This window comes from Helicoverpa armigera, chromosome 2 (assembly GCF_030705265.1).
Source record: "Helicoverpa armigera isolate CAAS_96S chromosome 2, ASM3070526v1, whole genome shotgun sequence".
Classification (NCBI taxonomy): Eukaryota; Metazoa; Arthropoda; class Insecta; order Lepidoptera; family Noctuidae; genus Helicoverpa; species Helicoverpa armigera.
Window position 1 is genome coordinate 248,122 of NC_087121.1, and position 23,254 is coordinate 271,375.

Below are 23,254 nucleotides of genomic sequence, written 5' to 3' on the forward strand. Positions count from 1 at the left end.
TATCTTTTAATTTTTCGCCTCCAGAGAACTTATTTCGGAAATTAATTTCATGTTGTCAATTTATTGGTACAGTTATGAATTCTAAGTACAGCTATACAGCTAAGGCATATTCAGTTTCTATAGCTAAGGCATGTACAGATGCAAAATTCCACGTATGTTTGTTTGCAAACGCTAGAATAGAATATTCGCAGAAATATGGCTAAACCAGATTAGCAAAATAAATAAGAACTAGTTTTATTCAGAACACTGGAAACTATTTAAATTGTTCTTCGAACAGAAGTTGAAGTAACACAAATGTTACTTCAAAAAATATTTATGTTTGATTTATTACGAGTTACGTACCTACAATGCTATGTTTGAAACAATTTTTCAATTTTACTTCAAGGCAAGATTATCGCAAACACATTTTATTTATTTACCTATGTTTACGTAGGAAAAGGTGTTATACTTTTCCTACAATTTATTACATAAGAGAAGTTGTTTGTTTTGAATGATCTATCATCGAGTCATATATTATTGATCTGAGCAAGGCGTCAATTGTAACCTCCTTGGCGGCGAGTGGTGGCCGAGACCTATACAAAGATGGGCCGTGAATGTCCGACAACAAGTTCAATATATAGCAATGCTAAGCGCCGTTTCTAGTTGCAGCAATTATAATTACTTTTCTATTACCTGATTATTCATAGTAGAAAACGTTCTGGTAAAAAATAAACGTAAAATATTTTCGGTATGGTAATATTTTCAATACAAAATTATTTTGAGGTTACTTTGCAATTTTTCGACTTTTGCAATTCTCTGTTGTTCAGGATATTCTGTTGCAGTAGTTAATTATGGGAGACTTTTCGGGATCCAAGAAATATTTACTAACTTTGATTGTATTCATGGAAATTTGTTGCTAACTGCACGTAAATTCAATTCATACTGGAGACAGACGGAACAGCCGAAATTGCCACCCATCAACAATTCACGAAATCATCCTCCAAGGGTGAGACTCGAGAGAAAGCGGAACACCCACTCAAGCCAAGTTCACGAGGAGATGAGTAACAGCCTCTCATTGATCACGTAATGTGAGACAATGTGACAAGGTTCCACGTCACAGTCCCGGGAAGTCATACATTGTGGAACAGGCACTTAACGCATGACAAGGTGCGAGACTGGTGTGATGCAGGAGAAGTGCAGTAGTGCAATGAAATTATGAAAATTGAGGAAGAATGTCTTCATGTTTAAGGTAAAAGTAACAGATAACAAAAATACGGAGTAAATAAGTTTCAAGCATTAGATATCCTTAGTGGTTAGAAGCAGTTGAAAAATTATAAGATTTTATAGTTAAGTTGTGGTTTAGAAGCTACTTTAAATGCATGATTCTCATGAAGATTTATCTAAGAATTGAATTTATAAAACGTTACACGATCTTATCATAAATGCAAATGTAATTAGCAAGCTGTCATTCTATTCTAATGGACGTCTGCAACAGGCGGTAATATCGGCGATACGATCAACTAAAGTGGCGTATGATTGCGTTGCACCGAGGAAGCTGCATCGTGATGCACTCGCCGGAAATGCACCGGCGACTGTTTGTTTGCTGATAACTGTTTGATATAGCGTGAGAGAATGCTTTAATTACTATTTGCGATTGCATTTTGTTTTTTTGATACCTATATATATTGTTCTAGCTAGAATGATCGAGGAATTCTTCTGTATTTGTCTGCTGTTTAAAAACAATAGAAGTAAGGATTTATTAACTAGCTTACGTGTCTGCACATAGGTATCTTCATACAGTACTTCATCCCAAATGGATGTGCCGGCTTATCATATTTGCGGTTCTCATTTTAAATTGAGTGGGTAAGCAAAACATTTTATACTCAGCTTTTTGTACACGAGTCTAGACGCTGGCCTTACAATATTTCTGTCTACCCACACTCTCTCACAGTGAGCCTACTGTCTTCTACGTGGGTTGTCGATGTGTCATCACGTTTGTGGTCTAACGTTGACGTCTGCACGAGACATGGCACGTGCAGCCGGGGCACTGGAGTTAATGCCTGCCTAAGTTCCATGTCAAAACTTTACAAGGGCGCTTTACTTGAAGTGAGAGTTTTTCTACCATTTACATCAATTTACGTCAAAAGTCTGAACGGAATTAAGAGAACTCTTGTATTTCCTAGGAATTAAAAAAAGTACAGGGTATTTTTTTGTAATGATGTGCTCATTGTCTATGTGAGGATTAGATTAATCCTTCTTGGTAAAAATTAAGTAAATCTGGATTTTTAACGACTTCCAAAAAATACCCATTGTTTTCCTAGCTTTAGACAATTAGGATTCCTTCTCGGTGTGAGAGGAGGCCTGTGCCCAGCAGTGGGACGATAAAAAGGCTGTAACTGACTGAGACAATTAGGATTTAAAAAATCATTAGTGCATATTTTCTAGGTAAATAAAAAAGTAAATTAGCATACCGTGATGCTTATTTAATTTTTTAATATCCGTGTAAAATTAAATATTAAAAAATATCAAATTAAATTAAATTACCCACGAGAGTCGTTATTTTAATCCTGAATTTTATTATTTCCTCATGAAAAAGACAATCAGGTTGTCTGTCACGATTCAAAAATATTAAATTACAAAGCTAAACTATTACTGTAATCCGGTTATGTAAGAATCGTCATAAAATAATGATGGGTTTCCTGGTTCATCAGCTCAATCAAGCTAGATTGTCTAGACTTCATTGTCAGATTTCGTGTCTATGAATTTGTAACGCACATAACCGTAGTTGGGGCATAGATTACTATAGTTGTTGGGGGCTTTTCAAGTAGGTAAAGTCAAAGCATAGAAAATATGATCCTACACTTTTAGCATGTTTAGCATATTTAACTCGATTAAATTCGCGAACATCGTCCAATATAACCTCAAATTCTTTCACAATTGTTTAACTGCGATTCCAAACTATTCGTCTGACAAATATTGACGCGATGTCGCAATAGGCCAGCTTCCGTCTTCCGCAGGTCACAGCTTCAATGCCTAGCTGCGTAAATATTTGTTCCGTCCACTGGCCTGTACACTGACGGCCGAGGAAGGAATACTTCGGCTATGAGTGTGAACGTTCAAATGTTTATTCAAATGCAATTGGTTTACTAACAGCGCCACATATCTTAGTGATTACTGTCTACTGTGATTTGTCGAAACTAAGAGATCGACAATAATTATGTAATGGATAATTGTAAGTTAAGAGCTTTGTGTCTCAAAATGTACAGTTAATTGTTTAAAAATTATAAATCGGATGATAAAAAAGACTAAAAGAAATCATGATAATGGAGATCATTGTTAAGTAAAATTACAAAATAGGAGTTAGACTTGTAATAATTGAAAGTTTAAGATTAATATAGACTAAATACTTGATGTAAATAAATTGAATGACGATAATTTAAAACAAGCATTGAATGATGGTTTTGGCTACGAATTTATGCTTGATTTGATTGAATCCAGAAAACCAGAAGCAGCCCAAAAATATTGCTTTAAAATATTATAACATTATATTAAGTGCAAACTTGTAGATGATTTACAGCGAAACATTTCTTTTGGAATTTATTGTGTGCAGTGTTTGCGATAGCGAATGTGTAAGTTTTGCAAGTTCATCATAAATCACGTTATGTAAGTGTAACGGTTCATGTAATCATTGCGATTCGTGTCAAAGTCAGGTTGCCGATAGACTTGCTCGTAGCCTCATTCATTTGATAAAGGATCCTAATGTTTCATCAAATGTCACTCGATGTTGCAAGTTGAAAAGGTCAATGTCATGATGAATTTCAGTTTAGCTTTTTGGGGGTATTTTCAGAAGTTTGTGGGTTTGTTGTCTTAGTTGTCTTTAATTTTACATCTGAGCGTTATTTGATTAAATCATAAGTCATCAAAGATATTTCAGCAATACTTATGCAAACGCATAACTCAAGTAAAAAACTTATAAAGAATCGTCATAACTATAGCGTGTCGTTTAATAAGTGTTGCAGAATACAATGGTTTTACATTATTACTCTACAAACTATAACTTCTATCTTGTTTGGAATTCCTACTTAGAACAAAGACACGAGATTTGTTTTGACTGAAAAGTCAAAATAGACTAGACAGGTTTTTCCGGCATCACAGATACCAAACAATATATAGAGTACTCACGGGGGTATGGGGTGTTGCAGGCGGCGCGGTGGCAGGCCCGGCAGGGGTCGCGCGCGTCCTGCCCCAGCGCCAGCGTGGGCGCCAGGCTGGGCCGCGGGCACAGCTTGCAGCCGCCGTTGTACTTCTCGCACAGGCACACGTCCTTGTCCAGCCCCTCCACCTTGAGCTCGTTGAGCCCGAACTTGTCGCACTCCTGCTTGGCCAGCGAGGCCGCCAGCTTGTCCGACTCCTTGAGGAAGTCGCAGGCGTGCGGGCACACGTGGCAGCGCTTGGCCTCCAGGTTGCGGTTGGACTCGGAGCTGATGTTGTCGTTCTGGTTGCTGTCCAGCTCCGGCTCCTTCTTGTTGGTGCTGTCGGTGCTGCCCGTCATGTACGACGTGAGGGTCACTTCGGACGCGGACCGCACTGTATTGTTCAACTTATACTTCGTCATGTTTCAGTCTTGTGTCAAACCAAATTAAAATACGGTTTTGAACGCCGAGGCCCGAGACATTTTATTTTGACGGTCGCATTTGAATTTATTTACTTAAAGTAATCACAACACTGGTAAATTAAATTAATTTTGTGTTCATTATTATCACAGATGGCGCAGGAATGTTTGTTTGTCACAATGTTGTCGTTGTCGTTGACGCGGATTGTTATTTATTATTGTATATAGCGGGTTGCGGATGGAGTCGTATTTATTCGTTTGAGTTTGTGCGAGTGTCGGCCGCCGCGCTGTGCCGACTGTGGCGAGCGAATGACTGGAGCTGTGGCGAAATGGCGCGAAATCACCAGCGACGGCCGGCGGCTGAAACAAGGGGTTGTCGTTAGCATACAACGTGAGCTCGTGCGCGGGACAGGTGTGCTCTGTCGAGCTGCATACAAGTTCACAGTTCACGCGGATACAAGGGCAGCGCAGGGAGTCTACAGATGACGTCACTCGGCAAACGTTTTCGCACTATTTAATGTAAACTACAGGAGGGATAGCTGTATCATGATCGTACCATCAAGGTCTTTGGCTACTTTTTTATCGCAGAATGGACTGTTTGCTACAGATCTTAGAGAGATTTTAAAAAATATATGCAAAAAAGATTGCCCACTCGCTTCAGTAAGTGTTTGGTCAACAGGCCTCGGCTAACCTTTTTGTTCTTCTTGTGACCACAAAAAAGTTGCGTGGTAAGAGATACATAAATACAAATCGGTCATCGACTTCTAGCAAAATACTTGATACCTACAGTGTCATGTTGGATATCCGAAATGTTTTTGTCCTTAGTAATCTAATACCCACTATTTGATAGTCAGGTTCGAATCTAACAGTAGCTGGTATTTTTCCTATGATTCTGAGACTTGAGTGATTGTATTTTCTGGTCCTTCAAACCTTCAGTCAGACTTGTGTTGCTGGGGAGTTTGATGCGCCACTTCTTCTTCCAAGCAAAAACATTTAGGAAGTGGTGACAGATGGGAGCTTCTGGGGGCTGTTTCATGTCATATTTCTTATTCGAAATGCTACCTTTCAGCCATTTTTTTTCATATAATGCACTTTGAAAATTTGAGGAAGTAAACCTTCCACAATTTAGCCACCCATTCAATCCTGAAAATATGTACATTATTTCCGTTGTTCACAACGGTAGCAGTTTTTCCTCTCACCGCTTTTTGCACAGTTTATTATTTAATGTATTGTCATTTTGTGACAATCTACAATTTCCTGCTGTCGGTATAAAAAAATAATAGTATCTAATTCTAACGTGATGTCGCATTTAATGACGTATTGTGTATGTATTTATTATAATATATAGTAAATTGGTGGCCTCATGCATATCATTGTATGTTCTCCATGATGTGACAAATTACTGAAGGACTATGATTATGCCTCAAATTGTTACTTACAAAATGGGCGATTTAATACGCGAAAATAGAATCATTATACGAGTGAAGTAACGCCATTCGTATTTCCTTTTGGATAAACAGAGAATTTATTTGATTATATTATTTTAGAGGAACAAGTCATGGTTGGTTATGTTTAATTTATTGCTTCACACTGATGAGTAATTAAAATAGTCGTTATAGTATGCACTTAAACCTAAAGTTGTTAGGTGTTAAGTGTTTTTTGATTGTTAAACTTATTTTACGGTAGACATTTAATCCCACATAAAACAAAAGGAAGGAATTTTGATGACTGCACTATAAAAATATTTCATTCTGCATAATAAATGTGGGAAGCAATTAAACACGAAAGCCATATTAACAACTATTTTAAATCCATGAAACCAAAACAAAAAACAGCAAAAAGTACCGCCCGAACAGGGACTTGAACCCTGGACCCTTGGATTAAAAGTCCAATGCTCTACCGACTGAGCTATCCGGGCTCTGCAGAGATGTTTGAAATATAAAATCGTTATCCACTCAAATGTCAGATTTCAACAAATGATGCCATAATTTATGTTTGAACTATATACGGGTGATAATGAATGGTAAATAATTAAGTAACATGTGGTAATAGAGTGATTATCTAATGTTGTCCAATTACAAGGCTTACCTTGAAATTAGGTATCATTGTCTAAAACGATCCAATTTATTTAACGTAATAAGATTTCACGGTTAATTATGAGTTTTTATTCTTATTTCACTCCATTTTTTGTAAAAATATAGTAAAGAAACATCAAAACGTAGCAAGATCCATATCAATCTTGATCGATACGAAGCGGGACGCGTATTTCCCTTTCCGTGTTCAACTGGCGACATCGGTCTCGCGAAATCCACACGCTTTTGTTTTACTACGGAATCCTACGAACCCGTGTTCAATTTGCGTCAACTGAGCACTCTTTTGCGTTCAAGTGGCGCTGGGTATGGTTTAACAAAATCGTGTGCAGTTGAACCGAACACTTTTTTGACTTGACTCTTAGACTGTTTGAGTCTTCAAGAGCGTGTTGAATCGGTATCAATAGTAGACAGTAGGTTGTATTTATTAACTCAATATGATTTCAATGAAATATTACATACAATACAATTAATGAAACATTTATTATCAGCACAAAAATAACAAAAAAAAACACCGACATGACTATTTTGCGGAACGTTCGTTTTGGTCTATGTTCGCAGCGATATTAGTGCACGTTTCTTTTTAACAGAAAGGCCGAACTGAATTTCTACCACTGCTGGGTAATTGCTTTTTGATGACAGTAACAAAAAATAACAAATTGCAACGATAAGCGCGCGAATCCAACTTCGGGCGCTCTCGCCTGCTTCGTTCGGCCCGCACGATTTATCCCGAACATTTACGAACGCGCTAAATCAGTACGGATTTGTTTCGAATAGACAGGTTAAAACACCGTGTTCAACTCAATTACACACTGTTTTGTAAAACTTCTTTTAACGTTGCTTGATCGCAAAAGCGTGCTCTGTTGACGCGAATTGAACACGGGATCGTAGGATTCCGTGGTAAAACAAAAGCGTGTGGATTTCGCGAGACCGATGTCGCCAGTTGAACACAGAAAGGGAAATACGCAAGCGGGACTACAACTTTAGGGCTCAGTTATCAATACTCAAGGAACCCTCATCATTTTTACCATTAAATAATAATATACCTATGACGAAATCAAAATTTTAAATTCAAGAGCATTTTAAAGGTATCATTTATGCGCCGGCGTCGTACGCACATGTAAATCCTTCAATCAATTTAAACATATTCTATGTTCAGCTTCCTGATAAAACAAGTTTCACTACGCAGCCACTATTGTCATACATTTGGATGCTAAGTTCTACTTATTTCCTTGAAAATAACTAACTTGGTAGATAATAAGTGATGTTCAAACAAGGGATATTTACGAGTACCTGGTCAAACACAAACAGTAAATGAATAACGGTAGGTTTGTATGGCGCGCAGTGTACCTAGCAGGAGCTCTGCAAGCTGTGACGTCACAAGGTCATCGACCCGCCGGACCAAGGCCGGGCCGCTAAGGGCGCGAACAATGTGGATGGGATGTCTCAGGTAGGGTTGAGATGGGGATAAGAGCTTTGCAATAGTCTTCGAACGGTGTTTTATGATTGTAAAGAAAGTTTTTAGCGACATACACAATAATATGTCTGTAAAGATGATAGGGGCCAGTTGTAGTGTCAGTTCAATTTTATTCGGTAAAAAAGCAGTATTTGGAAATCACTCATATTTTATCAAGAATGATATGAGAGTCTAGGCGATTTCAAAACAAAATTAACCAGGCATGCTTGAAGAATATTAGAATTCGTAGCTAGTGAGTTAAGACATATTATTATTTAAAATAATTTAGATCTAATAAACGAATTTATTTTAGCAACAATGTTAAAAATAGTCACGGAAAAACACTATTTAATTGAGTAAAAAACATAATAACTTATTGAATCTTAATAAAACTCTATTAGATATCGTATTTTGGTATTTCCTAGATGCAGAAGGTCACAGGATAGCTAGGAATAACAATCAATGTCGTGACACTTAATTCATAATGTTGGATTCAGACGGGCGACAGTTGCACGACTTTTGTATCTTGAAGGGAAACGCAAAAATTAATTGTAGTTCGTGAAATTTACTGAGATAAATCGCAAGAACCGCAATATAGAAAACGTATTAGAATTTTGTCATTTGGTTAATATTTAATACTAGTATTTAATATTTTGCAAATTCTATAACTTAATACTACTGCCTGTAACATTAGGTTTCATAAGGGAACAAATATTTTCCATACATTATAATAAATTGAAGCAGTTGTCGTATGAACTTTAACGTAGTTACATTTTGTATATAGTAAGCAGTTTTGATTTTAAGTGATATTATATTTATCGTCATAAATAAATTAATCTCAAACGGAACCATTGAACTACATTTTTAGAAATAAATAAAAATTGATGCACTTTCGTCTAGCTAGTCGTTAGTCGTCAGTCTGTGTCAACACTTAGTTATTAGAAACGTAATTTATTTCTTATGGCAACTGCTGTGTAATAAATGAGCAGTATTACATCAGTTATAAATTAATAAATTAACCACAATGTTATGTATATTTATGTGTTAACTTAGATGATATAAATCTCATAAAAAAGTTAGTTAATTTAGTATCCAACGTAAGAGTACCCAGTTGAGTAAAAATATTTGGTATTAAGAAACATATTTTTGGCATTTTTTTTGAGACAGTAAGCTGTGTAGTAATAAGTTAAAATGGACATTTAAATACATGGATATTAAGAAATCATCAGAATGTCTTGTAAGACATTAATTTTATATGAAAAAACGATAGTTCTTGGTAATAGTCGGGTAAATAGCCATAATATCTTTATTGCAAACATTATATACACATAATGTCATGTATGTACAATTACATACGGTAATATGATGAATTTACTATAATTTGTTAGCAGATTACCTACATGACATCTTCTGGTTTCATCAGAATTGCTAAAGACATATTATTCTTAGAGATATGTTGAGACTGTGTAGAACATTTTACAATATTATAGAGACTTAGGAAATTCTATGTCATTATTTTTGGTACATAGAGAAGGATGGAACATTGCAAATAATCTAGGTACAAACAAATTAATACATTATTTAATTACACGCTTACTAGAACATGTACTAATCATATAACCTACCACTCGATTACTAACTCCTGAGTACTATGTTATAAAATTAAATGTATTTCTCATATAACTACAGAACCAATTAGAGAGAATTTTGAATGACTTCTGCGGGATACAGATCCTCGCAAGTTTTTTATTCAGATGCGTGAAATACCCAGTTGTAAGACGCAGAAAAACATCGGGATGCAACTTGTTTAGCATAATTGCCATAATTTAATCTGAATGCGGTGTGACCAATTAGGTATTTATATAATCATAGTTATTACACTGATTGACATCCCACACTAGCGTCTATTGCATTGTTTGTCACAAAACAATGATTTAACCTCTATAGGTTACCTACCTATGTACTATACATATCTGGATAGATATGTTATACATATCTGGAAAAGATTGTAGGGCAATTTTAATCGAGATTTTATGAAGAACTAGGTAAGTATGTGAAAGAAAAGTTTGAGAAACTGTTTACAAACAAAAAAATTGTAGTCACAATGTTATTATGAAATGAATACTAGAACAGTGGATAAACTTCTCACACACAGCATGTCAAATTGCTCGCGCGAGTCACGTGCGCGCGCGGGCTGCGCGTGCGCCGCGTGCTGCTGTGACGTCACACACATATCGCGCGGGTGTTGCAGAAGAACCAGTTTGGATGTCACAGTTTTATTGCGCTAATAATACTACTACTAGAGTTTTAACTGTAGTTAAGTAAACATATTGCGTTAATTGTAGATTTGTATGTATGTTGCTGTAGCCTTTAGACTTTTTGTTAATATGTTAACTTAACTGTTTGTTCTCTTCGATAAAGCAATGTTAACGACGTCACAGAAGCTACACGTACCTACTTATCGCTGTTGCAACGTCAAAAGTTTTTATCGGATCAATCCATGCTTATTCTCAAAAGCTGGGAGGACTACAAAATCGTGGTTTTAAAGTACAAAAGACCTGCCAATTTTTTAACCTCTGCAATAAGTAAGCCTTCTTGAAATCGCCTGTATTGCGTGACTCCATAAACATTTCTATTTTCCGAGAACAGTTAGACAGAGCACAAAATACATAGGTACAGAAGTCAATCTCATGTATGTACTTCACTTTTCATGCCTAAACTCGGCGGTCGCGCTAGGGTTGTCAACTTTCTTATGCGCATAAAACTAACGTGGTAGTGGTACCTACTCGTATCTAATTATTTGATTTATTGTTGAAAATAAAACAGGAAAAATGAAATATAAACCAATAATAATAAAATATTTAATGTGGCATACAAGAGGTTAATAAACACTTTCAACGGAAATTAGTTTGAACGAGATAGGTACCGAACTTTTTCAGAAACAAATTTATATTTTTGTTATTCATACATATATACCATAAAACACTATGTAAAACAAAGTACATCTTTACTTGCGAAAAATTTTTTTTTTATGTAATGCGTTGGTACAGTCCCTGATCTAAGCTTGCTTCTACCTACAGAAACCTTGATGTGCGAGTCCGACTCGCACTTGAACGGTTTTATTTCGTCTACCTTACACCATACTCTCGCCATGATCACAAAAATGTATCAACTCCTACTAGTAATAATCTTTGAGGGTAGGTAGGCAGGTTCGCCTGGGTCGACACTAGCAAGACTTATTACGGCATTGGACCAGACGCCGGGGCTTACCTGCCCACCTAATTGTACCTACTGCGTTTATTAAACGAACCATCGAAATATTAGAAAATAAGTATGTACATTACATACTATAGGTACTTACCTCTCTGATTCAACCGGCAGGCTAAAAAACGACAGTTCACTGTTTATTGTTGTATTAAAAAGGGTGTTAAAACAACCGTCCACTGAACAATTATAATACGACTTTTTTTGTTGCTCCATTATTACTTTTTCTTTTGTTATTAAAATTGAAAATATTACAGTCAAATTTCAGTTAGATATCACAACGCGTGCACATTTATCTACCTAGTGTGTGACGCGCGTATCTCAAGAAAATGGCAGCCGCGCTCGCACTGTTTTGAGTTGTTTTGAGACAGCGCGTCTGTGTACACGCACACATAGACACCTATGTCTGCGTGACTCGAACGCGCTTTGTATGAAGATTGACTTCTGTACCTATTTATTTTGTGGACAGAGTCCCATAGTTATAATTGTTTAACAATATTACCATTTGTCTTATCGAACGATAATCACAGTAATTGGAACAATTAATTACTGATCGAGGGAAATGACTGACATTAACATGAAAGATATACAAATAGAAATTACACCATCTTGTTTTTTTTTGCTTTTATTTTTTGTCCATTTGCTTTTTTTTTAGTAACGGTAAAAGACAGAGATGTCGCATTTAAGGAAAAGTTATTGCAACTCTATCAAGCAGATAATTGTTTAAATGCTTTAAACGATGTATTTAAAACAAATAAAAAGCATTGTTCTTTATTTATGTTTCATGGAATAACGATTTTATAATTACAGTTTATCAGTCTTACCAACTACTACCAACGCTTTAATAAATATTATTTTTTTTATTGATCGATAGTTACATCATTACAATTTTTATAACTATATAATGCATGTAAACTTCTCATAAATAAAGATTGAATGAATTAAATCAAACAATGTAGGTATCTTGCAATTGTTTTATTAAAAACTAAGCTTTATTTCAAATCAAGGACAATAAGTGGCTAAATGAGTAAAAACTAACAATATTTTCAATAATACGCCTTTCCACAATATTTCATAACAATTTTCCTAGTCGTCACATTCAACGGTGGTAGATTTTCATTCAAGGGTAAGTAAGGGTAAGGTAAAGTTTTGCTATTTAACTATCCGAAGCTCTAGCTCTTATCAATAAGTTATAAAAAAATATGATCCAGACATATTAAATTACTTGTCATTCATATTAGAAAAAAACTCGCGGTGTTAAAAAATGATCAAATAATTATGTATATTGTACCTGAATATTTACAAGTGTTATGATACAAAACTACCTAACCACCGGCTCTGCTCATACTGTACAACAAAAGATCGTGAAGTTTGTAAACAACAGCAACAGTTACGAGCCTCAGTTGTTTGATGGCGCCGCTGAAATAACCCTTTTAACTTCAGCCTGAGTTATTGCGAAGCTTTTGAAGTTTTTTTGCAAGTCATCTATCAAGTAACTAGCTTTTATCTATGAAACGGGTGAGAAACGTATTACACACTTAAGAGCGCTATTACAAAATCGAATTGCTCAGTTGTAGGTAAATTAGACGATAGCCGGCAGCACTTGCGCATGTGTGCGTCTAGTGAAATACGCAACGCACACCTGCGGACCGCCACGCGGCACAAACAAACTTGAGACTTTGCCACTTTTTTCCGAAATAATTTATTGTTTTTATAGTTTATGAAATATTATTTGTACCGATGAATTTTATAACCTAGAATAGCTCGATTGAGTTACAATAAACAAGTAATCGTTTACAATTTTTAAATTATTTAATCGACAACCAAACTTTTCACCATGTTTATCAATTATAAGTAATTGATTTATAAAAAAACTAAAATCTATAATTCGTCTTCCATGTATTGTATCTTCATTTTCCTGCAACAATGAAAACTAGGAATGTAGATAGTTTATTAAAACAAATATGTCACGTATACCTTTTGCGGGTGACAAAAAATACTTACCATATTATTTGTACTGGTATTCAATTGAGTCTGATAGTCTGAATTAAATATGCTTTCATTATCCTGCAAGAATCAAAGAAGTCCAATTACATTATTATGCAACAGCGAAACTAACGACGATGACATTTACGTACATATTTCTTTATAACCAACATCAAAAAAAGAGAACCCAATCTATAACATTTTCGAATTAGAATATCATGGCCTAATACTTATGTATGTTACATTTCAATCAGATCATTATAACTAATAAATAAAATAAAACTCACTAGTATCAAAACGTGTTAGATGCGTAGGTTGCGCTATATTTTTCGAACTCCGGCGAGTTTACGCGGCGCAACAGCGAGCGATACGTCCCTCCTCGGTAAGCGCCTGGCGCTGACTAAAGTTGAACACCGCGCGTCACAAGATTTATATTGATTTTTGCATTGCAAACAAAAATTATTTTAAAATATTGTTTTACTTTTAAATAGACCAATTTTTTTTTTCAAGCTTTATAACAATGCCACCTTAATTATTAAATGTTTTTTATTTGAATTTGGATTATACTTTCATAGATAAAAAATATAGTTTCGTACGGAAAATTGTCAGTAACTCTCAGTTTTATAGAATTATTTTTGGTGTAATACTGTATGAATTGTAATAAATTGATTTAAGCACTTCCAAGTACAATATATAGTTGTATCTTGAACATTTTTATAAATGGTTAAATTGCTATATCCTCGGAGTACCGAAGCATCAAAAGATACCCAAAAGCAACATTTTATGAAACATCCTTTGCAGAGACAAAGATTTTACTGATGTACGTGGACAAATTAAAATATTTATTTAATACACTTTCAAGATAAATGATCAAACTTTCAGAATCTTATTTTTGTTTTTTTATTGTGACTATATCCAAAGCATCAAAACTCGTATAAAACGTTTAAATTCGCGAAAATTTGTGATAGCCCTCTTAATGCAAGTGAAAGATTTTCTTAAAAAGGTTGAATGTTAGTAGCTACGGAGATATTATGAATGTGACTGCACTTTTTATATAACACAAAAATATAAAAAAAAAAAATATCGGAACAACCTGAAAATAAGTCATCGTCTTTCGGATGATCGTAATAATTTAAGTTTGAGTATTTAGTAGCTGATCGTAATGATTATGTACATTATGTTCATAAGTTTTTGCGGCACAGTAAAACGTCTGAGTACCTATAATGGGTCAGAATACCCAAATTGGACGGAAATCGCTGTCACAGAAATAGGCCAATTTTTGTATAATTAGAGGCAAACTCTGCGCGACCAATTCGATTGTCGTGAAAATTGCTCCCAAAGATTACCTTCCATATTATCTAATTATATTTAATTGTGCTTAAATTATGTAGGTATCGCAATTTGCCTAAAAATGTATAAAAAATTCAATTAAGTTTTTCAGTCAGGTTCATTCCAGACAATTATTTCGTGGTTAGGAACGTGTGACTGTACGCGTGACTCGTGTATATGTAGATGTTTTTCTTTCATTAGGTTTTAGAGGTCATTGTAAACTTAAACTCAAGAAGACTATGTAGCCGATATCGAAATTTCTTTATAATCGGTTGTTATTTGTTTTTTCTTGGTGAGAATTTTATACCCCTACTAGGTATTACTTATTGGGAACTTAGTATATTATCTAATAGATGTATGCAATACCCGCTGCAAGAGTCATTCGTTCCTAAACTGCCAGCCCTGCCCCCCGACCTTGCTTGCACGATCACCACTCGGCGCTAAAAAACGGTTCGACATTAATTAGTCAACATAATTAATTAGCATCGGTTACGAAACACTGGCGCTAATTACTAGACAGAACCTTAAACTACGTCCTCTAGTAGATCTAGACTGACGGGAGGTCGACATTCACAAGACCTTACCAAACGAGTCGACTTACAATATTAGTTAACTAGTAATGCTGATTACTCTCACTATATTTCTAAGACTGCAAATCTTGCTATCATCATTGCTAGAATAACTCCTACACTAATTGTTCTACTTGCGAAGCAACTAGTAATCTGCGGTCCTACCTTGCAAATTCCTAAATGTGCGTCGTGATGATGATCTGCATATTTACAGGTCAAAACTACTAGTAAAGATGACAATTTGTGATTGCTAAGACTACAAATGTAACTTAGCTATCAAATCTATCGTGCAGCAGTAGCTTAGACTAAACAATGTTACGTGTGTAATGTAATATAGGTAATCTTCACAGTTTCTATTTCGGACCACAAATGAAACTGACAAAAATGTAACTTCCTACTTATCTTCATAGACAAATATTTGAACTTCCAAAATAAAAACCAATGATAAAATTAAAGAACTTTCTAGTATCGGATTATGTGTCGGTATCCGCGGGATCGCGTGTGACGGAAGGGCCCTGACTTGCCATACACAGTCCGGTAGAATTGTAAAACCTAGAAATACAAGTGCACAGCAATTTATATTATTGCAAGTGCGCCTCGTTCAACTTGGCCACGATACCGGGTCAAGCACTCAATGTACTTGGCATTTTTGAGACATTCCTTTTTGAAACATTGGTTTAAATATGGATAAGTTCATTTATAAGTTGTTTGAACTTTATCGTTTTATTGCTAAGACAAAGCTTAACAAAATCCTAACGCTTTGCAATGAATTAAAACATAGAGTACGTTTGGTAATGTTTGGATCTTTTAAGTGCAAAACATAGCTTCGAAGACTCACTCGAGATCAACTTGTGATAATTGATAATACCTGAGTTTCAGCAAACTGTTTTGATAGAACGTGATTTCTTTAAGCTGGGTTATCAAGCTCCTACCTTGGGACTAACTCTTTTGGGTATGTAATCATAACACAGCTACTACTAGCTTCGAAGGTCCATCGCGTTTCCTTACGGAGCTAACGCGACGGAGCTACGTGCTCGACTGCCGAACAGCTGATGTTGTTGACATTAGCTATCGACCGACATACGTGTTCTTACTACTATGTATGTATGTTACGCTATGGTTTCTTTATGTTAGTTGTGTTATTTGTCAATCATGATAGTGATTTCGATATTAGGGACATGAAATTTAGGACGATGTTTGTAGGTCTTTGAAATGAAGGAGATTTTCACTAATGACTTAACCTGTATTAAGTGTTCCAATGATCATCAGTTCATCATCCATTAGCAATGTTAACCTTTTCCTATTGATAAGAAAACGGTAAAGAATAAAAAAAACTTTATTGAATGAATTCCCTTAGATTCTATAGTGTATAGTGAAAAGACATTCAGACCATTTACATCTGTCAAGTCAGCTTATCCTACAATAGCTTGCTGTTGTTAATACATTGGCATTATTGTGTTAATGGGTCAAGGTTTCTTACAGGTTATTGTCACTATTTCGAAATATTGTTGCCTTCTTATCATCTAGTCTAACATTGAAACCATCCCTTCTCAAAGGGCCTGTTGTCCTAACCCTTGTCAATGCAAAAAGGTATATACCTAATTAAAAAAAATATTTACTCACCAACAAAAACAAAAATAAACAATTTATATGACACAGTGAACCACAATCAGTAACTCGATAACACTTCCTATGGTCGAGCAACCGCGTCTGGTTGCTATCGCGACTGGTTGCTACCGCGACTGGTTGCAACTGCGACGGGTTGCAATCGCGAGCTGCAGGCTGCACGCGCGAGCTGTACCGACTGGCGCACGCGCAGGCAATGCCGCTGTTTTGTTGTCACCATGCGGCACGCGGTCAACATCATGCACTGCACTTTTAAGCACAGAGATAGTGAGTAAAAAGCAAGAGATAGTGAATAAAAAGCATGTAAAATTAAAGGTACCTTTTGAGTCCCTTTGATGGTTTTGGCAGAGGTGGATCTGATATTGGTAAATCTTTATTCTGGGATGCTACGAAAAAACTTTTTCTTGAAAAAACTTATTCATAGTAATATTAGAATACATTCTTAGTAGTTTATCACCTAATCCGGGAATAGAACTTGTTGCTTACCATTGAAGTATCGTAGCATTAATAACGAAGGTCCTGCTGTGATGCCCGAAGGCATCGCGTGTTGGACTCTGTACAACAATGAGCTGTCCTATCACTTTTATTACTAGGTTTATGGTCTTAGTTACCCTGAATTTGGTTTCAATAACAGCAAGATATATAAATCATTGATGTGCTAGTTTTTCGAGTTTGTAAGGGCGGTTCATATCTGAAAAAAAACATAGCAAAATAAGAGTCTTTCATTCCAATGTCAAGTGCAAAATCGGTATTACGCTGGTGTTCTAGGTTCTTATATCAGAAGAGTCCATGTTATTGACCGTGATTGAACCATTTTTACCAAAAAAGGTCTCAAACTAAAACCTTGGTATAGAATCATCGAAGTTCTTATGTTTTCAGCATTCAGTACTTCTGGTATTAAAAGAGTTGCACCTGAGTGTTCAGCGGCAGCCTTGTTCCGCTCCGCCGCGCACAGGAAATGGGTTTCTTCTTCATTTGTTAGTTTTACGGATTTCCTTGTGGTCATCTCCCATGTGACGTTGTTCGTTTGTTTTGATGATTCAATAACAAGAACTTTCTAGAATAATGTTAGAATACTATATGAAGACTTCATTGAGAGGTGCCAAGCTTCATCTAGTATTCCTCGTGATCTCAGAACTATATGTCCATGTGTTGATAGGCTTTACTTAATGGTTATTGAATTATATTTAGTTGTATAAGTAATCCGTTGTCCTGACTAGATATTTGAAAGAAAGGAAGTCAAATCATTACATCAGCCATCAGCAGTCAACCCCACATCAGCAATCACTAGTTTATGACTGGTATCGAAATTCTAAAAATACATTGCAGACGCAACCCATGCCGCCAATTTCCTCAGATCATTCCAGAAAAGTGTCTCGGTTCAATCCGTTCTCACCGTCAGGCGCACGCTCCGTGACGCACTGGGTGCGGTTAAATTTAGTCGCCGAGGTACTCAATTACCCATCTATTGTCAATTATCCATGAATCCTAGGATGGTATGGTGGCTGTGTTTTTGTCTGAAGCGCGGAAGACACGAGGTCACAGCTGCGTTTCCGCGTTTCCCGCCGAATTATCCGTGAAATGTCGCAGAGCGGCGCGCGTGACGACAACATGGCTGACGTTTGGGTGCTTTCAGCATGACATTGTGGCTCGCCGGCTAATTGTTCCGACACAGGAAGATTAGGCAAATACGTGGATTACTAACTGAAAATTGGACTTAATCTACTGCAACTACCTAATTGACTGGTTAATTAGTTTCCTATTTCGGAAAATCAGTCTGATTAGGATTGCAAATTAAATAGGTTGTGTTGAGTTTATGCAGTTCGTTCTCATTGTCTCTGGGATCACGTCACTGCTGTCTGCCACTTCAAGAACAACCAACAATCTCAAACAATATTAACTCTGCTTCACAATAAGTTCATTAATTATTATTGAGTCCTTTCTACGTAACCATGATCTTAATTAACTTTAACTATCTGCTTTTTTCTTATTGTTTTTTAATTACTGCAGAATTCAAAGTTATGTTGATTGCAACCCGAAGCAGCATATCTCTTAGAGTCGTAGATGTTCGTAAGAGGTCGCTTGATTCAAATATTTCAGTAGTTAGAGCAATTGTGAGAAGGTCGATGTAATTGTTTTAGGGGCGGATCCAGACACAGTACCTACATAGTACTACGTAGGGGAGTACATAGGAAGATGACACGAAAGTAGGTATATAAGGGCTGAATGCATGCCCACTACGGTTGAACCACCACTGCATTGTTTGATAACTTTTGGGTGCGCTTAGAGGCAACGAGACTTTAGATAGGCCTTAAGAAGCGTGACCCATCCTCAGACAATGCAACTGAGACAGACAGTAGTATTCTCTCCTAGTAATAAAGAAGTAAAAGTGAATAGTATTGAATGACGCACGGTCGCCCGCCGCTCGGCTTATTGTCGCATTACTCGGTATTAACTAATATATCGGCAACGCATTACCGTCGTAAAACAAAGTACGCGATTACATAAACTTGTACGAGCTGATCAGACGTTTTATTGTACGGATAAGTAGCGTTGTTTATTGTTTGTTGTATGTACTTACTTCATGATGGTCAAGGTTTAGTGAAGTTTCATTGCTAGGTAAATGCTTTCGGTCCCTTTGGCTTCTAACTTAACCAATTATAGTTTTATCAAAGTACGCAACTTATAAATCACCGTGTACTGTGTCATGATAATATACCTACTGTTCCTGAATAGCGCGTTGCGACAAATAAACTCTTCAGCTTCATAATATTAGTAGGTACAAGGTAATAACTATCTACGACAAATCCCTAAATTTTATAAGAAAATATATCCTGAACTCGCCAGGTAGTCAGCAGGTCACTTCATCAAAATTTTTATATCTACTTTATTTCCTGTAGTTTTCAGTGGGTTGTGTAAAATGTGTCAAAAATAACTTAAAATACTTTATTATTGGGTACCCACTAATGTTCCTTGAAGCTTAGCTGTTTTTAGTTTTATCTAAATTCTTTGTGAATAACGCCATCTATTATCAACTAAGCAAACTTATTTAACAACGCCATCTATTATTGAATAGCATAACTATAACTACTAAAAGTGTGCCAAACACACTTAGTTTTGCTACTTGCTAATAGATGGCGCTATCAAATTTAATAAGTTTTCATGCTATCTTAGAACAAAAAGTTATGTAAAAATTACATTAATATTATGTTTTTGGTCTTCATTCATACGTTTATTGTTAATCTTTGTGTAATCAGCGATCGTACCACTTTATGAACATTTAATACAGAAAATTGACGTCATAATTATATCAAGGATTTTTTTATTTTGGAGGCATTATGGTGAATAATATTATATTTTACGGAAATCATCAATTACTTTAATCTATATTATCAGACGTAATACTAAACAGTGCTCAATACAGTTTTAGTTTTACTTATATTTTAACAAGTAAGATTTGGTAAACTGTCAGGTGCTTAACGTTTTATACGTGTTAATTACCTATCATACCTTATTAATGAGATTCGCTTAGAAGTTCTAACACATAAGAACTTGAGTTACGATACAACATAAAATAATTCATAACCATCACAATAATTCTTCTTCGATTTTATAACAAACAGACGTAACAAAACTTTGATCTATTTTCCTTTAACACCCGTGTACCTTAGTTCTAGAACTTTCCTTCCTCATGACGCCTCACTTTCCTCGGTCGCACTGGGTCCTTACGTAAGGAGTCATCACAGTCTTCAAGTTCATGACATCACAAGCCCTGGGCTCCCCTTGGTTAGTTCGTGATCATCATACTAATATTCTACTGACCTAGGGCTGGCGACGTACGTAACAAGGTGATATAAATATGTCAATGGTGATACCAGATCTTAGGACTTTCCGAACGATAAAAAATCATGATATTATTTGTAAATATTTTTTTATTATCTTGTTTCTTAAAATGTGTAATTTGTATTATCAGTGTTTTAATTACTTTAATTATGATCGTATGTGTGTTTGTGTATAATAATTGGTAAAAAAATAAATTCAAATAGGTAAAATTAATGTAGTTCGTACGGGCTCGTTCCATTATCCTTCCAAGATTAATGTAATGTGGCAGTTTAAAGTAAGATTATATTGTGATATACCTAGGACTTTTGCCTCCGAAGATCGATATTGGCTAGAATTAAACGAGTTAAAAAAAACGAATAAATTAATCTCCTTTCTTGACTTTAGTATTTCACTGATAAAATCATAATAAACTACACTATTGTGATAGTCTTATTTTGTGACACTAGTATTTTATGTCATTATTATTTTCTGGTTTCCCAGGTGGCTGATGATATTCAAACTAGTCATTAAGTATATAACGTATTTTGTGCATTGACGTCACAGGGAATTTGAAAAATATTCGTAGCACAACTTAGTTTTATGCAATTTATAATAGTTCACTTATTGACTTTTCAACATATTTTTTTCATTTTTTAATATTAAATTCGAAATATTAATTTGAATAATTTGTTTGTTTAAACGCTCTTATCTCTGGAAGCACTTAGTCAAATTTTCAGTGCTAGAAAGCCCATAATATCGAATAAGCCTAGCCTATAAAATTATATCTTTAGTGCGTCTAAGCCAAAGACTAAAACTGTTCAGCGTAAGATTTTGGATGTTCATTCTAGAATGGAACAAGAACTAAGTGATACTTCCTAGTTCCTATACCTACCTAGTGATTGTTAATGCAATGTAAGAAGTTGCTGGGTTTGATTCCTGGGTTGTTTGGTATAACAGTCGCCTACCTAACAAGTATAAACCTATGCCATTACGCACGCTAAATGCCACATAAAAAGTTTACCGAAAAAAAATAAAAATATTTTAACGTAGCAGCCAGAGTCTGGATACACGCTTGGTCGATGACCAGCGATTCCAACATGTCTGCCTATTTTATATTGGGGAAAACATCCTGATAATACATATAATGTTAACAATATTGACCTTATATAGATATCTAGCCGTTTGTAGTAGGCATCATCCGATCAAAAATAACTGTTTAATGTACAGATATGAATCATTTCGTAACCACCTAAAAATTAATTAAACGCGTACCGATTGATACATTAACTATAATACCTTTTATGAACATAGGTACATAGGTATGAAAGTTTAGTCTTTTTTACGCAAGTCATTCATGGTTAATTAGTAATCTTTAACGTCATTTGGTAGTTCCTACCTTACACGTGATAGTTACCTAATTACTTAATATAGCTAGACGAGTCACACAACTGCTCTGTTTTATAAAATGGGTGTTGACATGTTAGGTACAAAGTATAAAAAATAGTGTATATAAACAAATATTGTGCAAGCTATAAGCAACTAATATTAACCTTTGGACGATTAAGAGTTAATCGATAAAAAGTCCAAAGGTTAACACTTGTTCGATATCTTGATGGAACTTACTCACTACAATACCTATGCATAACTATCAAGTATCAGATAAACTTATAGGCATACCCACACGAAGTGATTCAAATCACGCAGTTAGGTTCAAAAGTCAATTTCATGAAGTGACGAGGAATTAAAGCTAAAGCTTGATTCTGAAACAATTTTAAAAAGGGTTTCATCTTCTCACATGATCTCTATCTGGTTGAATGTCCTCTACGTCCTCAATCGCCCCTATATTTGAAACATATTCTTCAATCATCATCATCTGGAAACTGCGAAGAATAACAAACTAGCCGTTTTCCCGCGGTTACACCAGCGTCCCGTGGAAACTACTGCCAGTACCGGGATAAAATATAGCCTGTATTACTCGCAGATAAAGTAGCTTTCTAATGGTAAATTAATTTTTAAAATTTTTGATTTAGCCATTATAAATCAACAAACAAAAATACATATTTATCTTCTTTACGATATAAGAAAGATGTTACAGCATGGTTGTCAGCCCTACATTACGTTGTGATCGCGTTCGCTGCGTTTGCGCATGTTTTGAACGTCGTCGGTCAGTGTCGCGCGCCGGCCGTGGCTGCTAGGGTCACCACAAGGCAGCGCCTAAATGGGACTGTCGCCGTCTTGCATACTAAGTGTGTGTCACACTATAGTGGTATAGTGTTAATTGATAATGAGTGCACTTTATTGCACATTATGTATTATTTTTTAGGGTTCCGTAGCCAAAATGGCAAAAACGGAACCCTTATAGTTTCGTCATGTCCGTCTGTCCGTCTGTCCGTCTGTCCGTCTGTCACAGCCGATTTACTCGGAAACTATAAGTACTACAGTGATGAAATTTGATGGGAATATGTGTTGTATGAACCGCTACAAAAATATGACACTAAATAGTAAAAAAAAGAATTGGGGG

At 35.7% G+C, this 23,254-nt stretch overlaps 1 protein-coding gene and 1 non-coding gene across 2 annotated transcripts in view; both read right to left on the reverse strand.

The window, feature by feature from the left end:
- Positions 1–17,116, reverse strand: part of LOC110378470 (sodium-independent sulfate anion transporter) — a 58,445-nt gene extending 41,329 nt beyond the window's left edge. Inside the window, exons 1-2 of the mRNA XM_021337745.3 lie at positions 16,909–17,116; positions 4,162–4,951 (exon numbers count right to left, since the gene is read on the reverse strand). Coding sequence (XP_021193420.3) covers positions 4,162–4,594 — 433 coding nt within the window. The 5' untranslated portion in view covers positions 4,595–4,951; positions 16,909–17,116. The remainder of the gene's footprint in view (positions 1–4,161; positions 4,952–16,908) is intronic.
- Trnak-uuu (transfer RNA lysine (anticodon UUU)) lies at positions 6,437–6,509 on the reverse strand. Its single transcript has one exon. It is a non-coding gene; the product is annotated as a tRNA-Lys (tRNA).
- Positions 17,117–23,254: the final 6,138 nt, after the last annotated feature.